Below are 9,891 nucleotides of genomic sequence, written 5' to 3' on the forward strand. Positions count from 1 at the left end.
CTGCTGGCCCTGTGGCGCGATTGGTACTTCCTGCTCCTCGCCCGCTATGGCCTCACGTGGCCATTATGATGCCCGATATGGAATATATTCAAGACTCAAAAACGTAATTCAGGGCTCTCAAGCCTCACGCATTCGCCGTGAAACTTACACATTTCTGCCATTTGAATACCTTGTATTTTTCACGCATTTCAACCATTTCTCACGCTAAGAAGTAAGGGATAACTTGTCCAGATATATACAATTAATGGACGAGGCGCAGGCATTCTGAGTTGTACAGAGTTAAATGCCAATCAAAAAACATCACCGGCCCTAGTGTACGTAATGGACTACGTAATATAAACCAATCAAGGCGGTTTTGAAAAAAGAAAACGGGAAGACGTTTGCGTCCATTTTCTGCATCATTTGTTGATAACACCGAACACTACAAAAAATAATCTGTCATCGATTTAAGTAAGATGTAGGCCCAGTACCAACTGAGTGACCACTTAATGGAAGTTTGTGCTTAACTTTCAAGCTGTTTTAAAAGCGGATGTGTAGGCCGTTTAGCATCTCAGATGCCTTAAGATTGAGCGTTTGTATCTGTTGTTTGTTGTAACGTCGTGTCCTAAATATTGCCGAAAACTTAGCCTACTGTGCGTCAGTATTTTGTCTCTTTTATAGCTTAAGTAATATTTGTTTACGTTAAACGAGGTTGTTGATTTGCTATAAAACGGGGGTTCCCAATCCTGGTCCTCAATGGTCCTGCATGATTTAGATCTTTCACTGCTCCAACACACCTGATTCAAATGAATGGTCGTTATGATGATTCACCTTCTGAGTTTTGCATTACTAATGATCTGTTAAAGAGGCAGTGACAGTGACAATTTACTATAATTTAGGTCACAAATTAAATCGAATTTACTGTATTTCTTTACAGTTATGGATAGTAGGGAACCCAGTGATGTGCACCAGGAAGCCATTGTTCCAGACGGTGAGTTACTGAAGGATGTGGGTTACTAAATGAATAGATGTCCTATTAGATGTACTAATATGTATTTGTGTGTTTCCTAACCTCCTAAAGTGTCCTTTTTCTTTCTGATTTAAAGAGGAAACTGTCTCAAGAAAAGAAAACGCCCCAAAGAAGGCAAACCAAGCAGAGGTAGCAGGCTCTCAGAGCAGAGGAGACCCTTTCGCCTCCAGGAACGGCCGACTATACATGTGCCCCGAGTGCTCGTACCTTACTCAACACTCGCGCAAGCTCACAGTCCATCTGAAGACACACACCGACGAGCCTTTCTTCCCCTGTCCTGAGTGTCACTACAGATTCGACACGCAGGGCAGACTACATCGTCACATCGTCCACGGTCACTGCAGAGGCAAAGCCACCGCAGGCCTTCGGAAATCCTCCCGTCGCCGGAAGCGTCCGTCTGTACCTGTGCACAAGTGCGACCGGTGTGTCTACTTCACCACTCACCCTTACAATCTCAAAGTGCACATGCGTACACACACGGGTGTGCGGCCGTATGCGTGTGACCCATGTGGCAGCAGGTTCCGCACCCAAAGTCACCTGTACAGGCACATGCTTAGCAAGCGACACCAGGCTGCCTCAACTTAGTGATGGAGACCTTTGATTTATTATTCAAGTGTTTTTCTAGTATTTTAGTTGTTAGATTAACAATGAAGTTCAAGGTTCTGTAACCGTTCATGTTATATCGATTTCTATATTTAGAGAGCAGTTTAGGTTGGTTTGTTCCAAATACTTAACACATATATTCTATAATAAAGTATATATTTGGACTTGAGATGGAAATGGAGTATTTGTGAAATTGTATTTTGCCACGCTGAGCTGGATTTCAGAAGTGAGTAGTTGTACTTTTTTTTTTTTCCATGCCGTCTCTCCCATGCACCAGCAGACACACACATTACATTACATTTAGTCATTTAGCAGACACTCTTATCCAGAGCGACTTACAGTAAGTACAGGGACATTCTCCCCGAGGCAAGTAGGGTGAAGTGCCTTGCCCAAGGACACAACGTAATTTGGCGCGGCCGGGAATCGAACTGGTAACCTTCTTATTACAAGCCCGCTTCCCTAACCGCACAGCCACCTGACTTGTAGTGAGATCCTCCTGTCAGTGCTGTTCAAGTTTAGTATTTGCACCCTTCTTTGTTGAAGATTCAATGAGAGGTTTATTGACTATGCCAAAATAGGTTGTGGCACCAACAATTATGAAAAGATGGGGAGCATTTATTACCGTTATCTGTTCACATAAGCTGTCTTTTCCAAGTGCTATTATGGCTGCCTAGCAGGTGGGTGATTGTGGCAGACCAGTATTGTTCTCTACTCCTGAATGACTTTAAAAGACTTGGAAGTCGATGGTAAACAACGCACAAAGGGCCAGCCGTGCAACATCACTTGTGGCAATTACCTTTCTCTGAAACACTTATCTATTTTATAGAAATGGTGGAGTGGTAATCTAAAGTCTATTTCTCCTTTAAAACAAATTCCGGGAGCTCATCTTTCACTGATCAATATTTGAATGCAATGTCATTCAGCATCAGAAAAAGGTTTATTGGCAAGTAGGTTTTCACATCCCTTTAACTTCTATGTGAAAATTCCCTGAACCGGGAAGCGTGCTGGTCAGGGATGACAGGTTGCAGCCAGTCTGAGCTAAGTTGAGCTCTAAATTGTTTTGGCCACACCAGGACTCTAGATGGTCACTCACCACCAGAGATGGGCCCAATTAAGTTGTCTGAAAACTTCAGCAACTTGACTGATGACTGGAGATGCTCTCTCTCTCTCTCTCTCTCTCTCTCTCTCTCTCTCTCTCTCTCTCTCTCTCTCTCTGTGTACAGAGAAAAGAGTAGAGGGGAAGGAAAGGATGCAGACTTGAGGGTAACTAGTGCTGATGGGCCATCAGTCACAGACATGTTTCCCAAGCTTGACGTTCAGCTTCCTGGCAGACAGGAAGTCGGTGATCCACCTGCTGTCAGGCAGGCACTTGTAGGCACTTGCAGCTGGGAGAGCTTGTCCTGCAGCAGAGCCAAGATGATAATGTTAAAGGAAGAGCTGGAATCCGCAAATCAGGTGCTGGAGGATGAAATGGGAGTCAGGTGGCTGAGCGGTGAGGGAGTCGGGCTAGTAATCAGAAGGTTGCCAGTTCGATTCCCGGCCGTGCAAAATGACGTTGTGTCCTTGGGCAAGGCACTTCACCCTACTTGCCTCGGGGGAATGTCCCTGTACTTACTGTAAGTCGCTCTGGATAAGAGCGTCTGCTAAATGACTAAATATAATATAAATAATAAATGGAGGGCCATGTTTACAGCATCGTCCACAGACCTGTTGGCTCTAGGTGAAATGCAGGGGGTCCAGGAGTGGGTCCATGATGGTTGTACGGTGGGACTTCATCACCACAGAGATCAAGGGGCAGGTCTGTAATCATTGAGTCCTGTGGTCTTTGGTTTTTGGGGGACGGTGATTATGGTACAGGTCTTAACCCTTGTGCTGCCTTCGGGTCACATGATCCAAAGGTTCATAACGAGCCATCGTTGTGTTTACCCAATTTTACCCAATACAAAAACAAATAAAAATAATTTTATTTTAACCTTCGCAATGTGGGGGGTCTGAGACAGCCCAACGGTTGAAAGAAAATGCTTCACTTTGTTTTTGTATGCGGTAAAGTTGTCGCAATACGACGGTGGGTCACAATGACCCGAAGATAACACAAGGGTTAAAGTAGGCTGGTCTCTAGTGAGGTGTTAGACTAGTAATTCCTTCTTTTCACATCTTCATTGATCTAAAGTTTCTTTGGTCCGACTTCAGGATAAAGCTACTCTATGTATAGATTTCATGGCATATGGCTATTGCTATCCCTATCTACTGTAGCAGTTGCGTGTTTTTAGCATTTCAATATTTTAAATACTCCCAATTATCTCATTTTTTAGCCTTGATATATACTCACACAACGATTTTAGATGACTGCCTTCTATTAAATCCATACAGAGCCCATAGCCTCTGCATGTATGTAATTGTCAGTCTCTGCCTTTTTCTTTCACTCACTTTTTTTCTTTCCCAGTCCTAATTTTTTCCAGCATCCATTTAATAACTGTCCACCCATGAATTTTCACACCAGACCCTTAGTGTCAGAGCAATCAGTGACTGGATATGGAGTGTCTCTTGCCTTGACTGTATACAGCAAGGAGACAAGCTACTGTTCTTGGCTCTGTTTTTTAAAATTGTATTATGTATGCCTGTACTGCGTGAAAAAAAATACTAATCTATTTCCTTCACGCTGGTGGTGTGGTATCAAAGGAATATGTTCCATAATGTTTACAATTATAGAAGCAGGTGGGATATCAGATTATTAATATTAAGTCTCTGGTGATGATTCAGATTCATGTGTTTAATAGAAGTCAGTGCAGAACTAAATAGTTATTTATTTTTCCTCCCTACAACAACTAATCAGTTTAGCTGAAGTAATAACGGTAGTCACTGTTTTGTTTTGCAGGCTGCTCTTGCCGAGTCATTTAAGATGCTTGGTCAGCTCAGGTTAGGAAAAGCATCATTTATGTTTTTCTTGCTCGAGTTCTAGATTTGGAACCTAGCTGAACCTTGTTATTTGGTGACCCAGCCAGGAGTCCCCTGGTTTGAGGCAAACACAAGGGGGCTCTGTTCAATCATGTTGTTGAGCACAACACGATGATGGGATGCTACACTGACTCATGTTCAAGTGAATATGAAGTGGCTTGACACACTGTACCCCAAAGGCTATGTCAAGGGTGCACTAAAATCCTGATTGGTCTGTTAAGGCTCGGGTTCCCAAATGCTATGGCATTTACAGACCATTATTATGGATACTCTTGGAACAAGAGTTAAATCAAGCTCAATCAAAAAACAGGGGGGCACGGCTGTGGCCGTGAAAACCAACCCACGTTACACAGATCGAGATTGATAATTTAGCACAGCAAAAACACGTACATGACGTGTAGCAGGCTGTTTGTTCTAGGTAAACATTCAGAAATCATTCGTTTGTCTCTCATAGCGTTTCCACATTTCTGTTTGTTAAAGGACTTCCTGGTCACATCCTCCCTGGAAGACTCAGGAAGTGACAGACCACAAACCAAACACTGCAAATTTGGCCAGTATTGCTAAAGTATGTGAGAAATGCCTTTGTGTCCCTTGACTGTTTTGTCACTTGAAAGCTGAAGATGTGTTCATGTCTGTCTCTCTCTCATAGATCTGTAATAGACTTCTCTAACCTGAGGGGCGAGCTAAACAAAACATCTATACAGACCCTCCCTCTGACTCAATACTCTCTCACACGCCCACGCACACACCAATCTACCTGAAAATGGCTTCAGGGTGCATCCTAAGCCTTTCAATGATTGAACCATTTGGTTGACCGCTCTGGCTCATCGCTTAGAATGTGCTCCATCTCACCACTGAGCTGAAGGAGAGCTTGTGTGATAGACCAGCTGATGACATGCGCCAAAGACAATGGAAACCACAGATGCAGAAACGTTTATTTTCTTCACATCAAATCCACACAGTAAACATCTAAGGAGAATCCAGAGCATCTTATTAAAGACAAGCGGAGCCAAAGCTAACGTATGAACCCCACAGACTGATGCACATCCCACAAGAAAGAGAGCGTTTGTAGTTGGGGTAAGGGGGGTTAAAGCTAATGGTAGGGTGTATGTGTGTGTGTGTGTGTGTGGGAGGGGATTTGTGTGTGTCTGTGTGAGTGGGTTGGGTGTTGGTTCTGAGATAGAGACATGTTTTTACACGTTTCATGACCTTTAATGGAACCTTTGTATCTGCAAAGATGCGTGATTTAAAATTTTACATTTTCTGTCACCAACACTCAAAAAAATTACTTGTTGATCGAACATTAAAAAATCATGGAAAGGATTTCCACATGATTCAATTGCTTTATTCACGCATTACGCAATTCTGTTATTCCAACGTAATGCACTTGGGTTGGGTCAATTTAATTTACCTAAGTTGATTCAACTTATTTACAATGGTTGGGTACTATTTAATTTAATAGGGTTGGCCTAACAAATTTACAATGTTTTGAAAGACAGTTTTTTAACAAAAGTTTTGAAAAGTATATTTTTTTGTGGGATAAAAGTTTCACAAAAAGGTTTTGCATCATTGATAAGTATTTGATGAGGACTGTACTGTACTCTATCGTGCTGTGCTCTGCTTTACTTACTTAGTTTTTGTTACTTACTTGAACCATACATTTTAACTATCTGTATATTTACATTCTTGTTGTGTGTCTTTTCTGGTGAAGTTGCAGCCCTCATTTAGTTGCATACTCTCTTAAATAAAAAAAAATAAAAAAAGTTATTGTGCAAGGTGTAAAGTGCACCCATCTGGTCCACCATAATGAACAGATGATAACCAGGCTGAATCTCAGAGGGTCTTAACCCTTGTGTTATCTTCGGGTCATTCTGACCCATCAGTCATTGTGACCCACCGTCGTATTGCGACAGATTTACTGCATACAAAGACAAAGTGAAGCATTTTCTTTTAACCGTTGGGCTGTCTCAGACCCCCCACATTGCAAAGGTTAAAAGAAAATAATTTTAATTTGTTTTTGTATTGGGTAAAATTGGGTAAACACAACGATGGTTCGTTATGAACCTTTGGGTCATGTGACCCGAAGGCAGCACGAGGGTTAATAGCCATTAATGCCAATTTCCTCACCCCTGTTGAGCTTATTCCCTGGAATGCTGCCACATTCTGTATTCTGCATCTGGATGAGGCAGTAGCGGCGGGAGCACCCTTTGATTCCATGTTTATGCTAGCACAGTAACGATTACTCAGTCTGAACACAACCTCAGCAACAAGCACTGGGACTGGGCTGTGGTTATAAAGCATTGCATTGGGAGGGGGAGGGTAATAGCAATCCACTTCAGCACCACAATCAGCACCCTTTCTTTTTCTACATCGTGCACTGTGGTGCACTGCTGGTTACTCAGATTGTCTGTATGGTGTGTGTAATGTTGTGAGACTATCACCGTCCTTACAGACATGTCATGTCCATTCAGCTAAAGCTTCCCAAAGCTATTGTCAAATATTTTTAGCTGCTTCATCGTTTGACGCCCTGTCTCTATCATCTCATAGATGATCATTTATGATAAGAGCATCAAACTGCAGATGCTGTAAGCCCTGCATCTGATAAAAGGGAGGAATCAAGAGTCTGAATCGCTCCATAACCTCTACAATGTTGCGCACTGCCCTCGATGTTACACCATTTGTTTGTTGATTAAGTTTATACACTACACAATGGACATAAAAAAAAATCGTGCAAAGCATTACGAAATGTATTGTCCAACGTATTATGTTGGCTACACTACTTCATAGGCCTCATAAAGATAGGCCACCACAAAACAACACGTCGCCTACAGCTGCTAGTGAAATCGATAAAGCCACAGGAATCGGAAGTGCAAATGACTGAGTCATCACACAAGTCAGTCCTTTGAACTTCCGATTCCTGTGGCTTTATCGATTTCACTAGCAGCTGTAGGAGACGTGTTGTTTCTTAAGTGAATGTTTTGTCTCAATCTGGGATTCGCATAGCTGCCGTTATTTTGGACGTTTTTTGTTTAGGTTAGCTAGCTATCAAAATATTGCCAAGATTTTAAATTTACTAGCTAACACAGCATACTCGTCGACGTCATATGCTCTATAGCAAAATAATGAAAATGTATTCTCAAACAAATTGGTGTCCGAAATCATATATTTCTTTCACTTACACCCTATGCAAGGCAGTAGACTGAGATAGTGGTTCTAATTTAGGAAATCGAGAACAGTTTATAATAAGTAGTTCCTGCTTCCTGACAGCGTTTTTCGCATCGCTGCGCTGATTGCTTTTTCCCATAATGTAACTTGTTTGACCGTGGCAGAGTAATTAAAGCTTCTGTGGTGTAAGATTTGCCATGTTCACGGTAGATTGAAGAGTTCAAAAACAGATACAACTAGAGAGGGTACAATTTCTGGGGAAATTGTAGGGTGTGCTTGCTTGCTTCGGTTGCACAGGGGTCCGTTTTTGAATGACATTTTTACAACTGATATATCTGTATATTTTATATTAAAATGCATACTTATTATTTATAAAGATTACATAGATTTAAAAGCATTTTTTTTGTGCTGCTCATTTACAACTGAAAATACGAGTGAAGTGTAGAATTAAATATGATGTCTTCTCATTTCCCCTGCAAGAGGCAGCCTCATAGATGAATCAAAACGAATAAATTTGTCAGACCGGTGTAAATATTGACCTAATCTCTATGACTTAAACGTCCTTTTAAGTTTTCCCTTCTCGTGATATTTTCAGGCATTTAGCCTTCTTTATTAATGAATGAATGCAATATCATATTGCATTCATTCATTAATAAAGAACCCCCTTTGAAGATTATTCTACGACGTTACCGGCAGTAGAAGATGGAATCGCGATTCAAACAGTACCATCTGCTAACTGAAAATATGCCCCCAAAAACGTAAATAAGCTTGACATTTATTTAGTGGAAAATCGCTCATTCATAAAAAGCTCACTGGTAGCGATCATTGTCAGTAACAACGCAAAATGCGATATAGCCCTGTGTGGAGAAGCTGCCCCGGTAAATTGTACTACTACTGTACAATACTAGACTACTGCTGTGTTCGTCTCTGTAGCGATTGCGTTGGTTGAATTGGATTTAACGTTCCGTTGTACGGTTTAGGCTGAAATTAATTATTTTCATGAACAGATTGACAAAGTTTAGGCTGTGGCAATGAAGTTCAGGTTAGTAGTTAGATAGACTTTTGATTTAAGTAAGGGGAGTGCCGAACATGTTCTGTCGCCGTTTGACTTCCTACAGCTGTGTAGATGTTTTTGTAGTGTCTCGCGTAGGCTACAGCGTTGCAGGGATACACTGGATTGAAACCACAGGTAATGATAATTTCACTCACAAATCGTTTACTTGTAATTTAATGTCATAATAAATCCTACAACGAAAATGTATATGTGAGGAATGTTTATTTTAACGATTGAAAACAGATAACGCTACATCATAGACCACTGTAGTATGTGTTGCCCGGGCAACACAGGCTAATGTCATGATGCTAATGCTTCAGTGAAATAGTAGACTACTGTTTCCGAAAGTAGATGTACTTCCTTAATAATATCAGCTTATACTGTACATTACACATCACAATTGTGTGTCATATCACAAAGTAAAATGAGTAAATAGTTATCACCCTGGCCTCTTTGCTTGTGGCGTTTCTGCAGCTGCCTTGCAGTAAAGCTATAGTTAGCCTAGCTATCCCCCAAGTTAACAGATGCGAAACGAATGTTCTGCCAAAGGTAGTCACGCGTGTTTTCGTGACGGTAGTGACGTAGTGACGTTAGTAACGTCAGTGACTGTGGCTAGCAAATTAGCCACCGTTAGCTTCACTTTTCGCCACAAAAACTTAACTTAAGCCCAAACCATGCAACGGAACGTAAATTCCAATACAAGCAACTCAATCGCTACCAAGACGAAACTTTTGACACCTACGTTGTCTATGTAGGCCAAATATTGACTGAGTTTTAGGGGGGCAAAAAGAAAAAAAAGAAAAATAATAATAATATATATGTGAGAGAACAAAGGTTGTGCTCTCGCCGAAGGCTTGAGCACACCCAATTAAATCTAATTGATTTGTCATTGATTATTATATTCGTGATACAGGCTGTATTAAAAATTGAGCAAGGACACAACATCTGCGCAGAACATAGCAGGCACTTGATGATTTTGGACATCCCAGCTTTCCAAATTTAAATTAAAATTTCACTGCAACATTGGATGGATAAACTTAATTTAAATTTTAAATAGTGCTGGTGGATTTCTACAGGTTGCCAAGGTAATTCTTTGCAGAGTGAC

General features: G+C 41.3%; 1 protein-coding gene across 4 annotated transcripts; it reads left to right on the forward strand.

The window, feature by feature from the left end:
• Positions 1–42: 42 nt before the first annotated feature.
• LOC134025107 (transcription factor HIVEP3-like) lies at positions 43–1,781 on the forward strand. Of its 4 annotated transcripts, none has more exons than XM_062467967.1 (3): positions 43–103; positions 917–970; positions 1,086–1,781. In XM_062467967.1, the coding sequence occupies exons 2-3, from the start codon at positions 919–921 to the stop codon at positions 1,592–1,594; spliced, it is 561 nt and encodes a 186-aa protein (XP_062323951.1). In that variant the 5' UTR covers positions 43–103; positions 917–918; the 3' UTR covers positions 1,595–1,781. The 4 variants fall into 4 exon arrangements, with proteins under 4 accessions (XP_062323951.1, XP_062323950.1, XP_062323949.1 ...); XM_062467966.1 differs by having other exon boundaries at positions 77–211; XM_062467965.1 differs by lacking the exon at positions 43–103 and adding an exon at positions 306–450.
• Positions 1,782–9,891: the final 8,110 nt, after the last annotated feature.

This window comes from Osmerus eperlanus, chromosome 8, assembly GCF_963692335.1.
Source record: "Osmerus eperlanus chromosome 8, fOsmEpe2.1, whole genome shotgun sequence".
Classification (NCBI taxonomy): Eukaryota; Metazoa; Chordata; class Actinopteri; order Osmeriformes; family Osmeridae; genus Osmerus; species Osmerus eperlanus.

Bases quoted from the DNA above. Each gene is read 5' to 3' on its own strand.
- LOC134025107 (XM_062467964.1), top strand. The intron at 971-1,085 runs GTGAGTTACTGA...TCTGATTTAAAG, and splicing joins GGAAGCCATTGTTCCAGACG to AGGAAACTGTCTCAAGAAAA.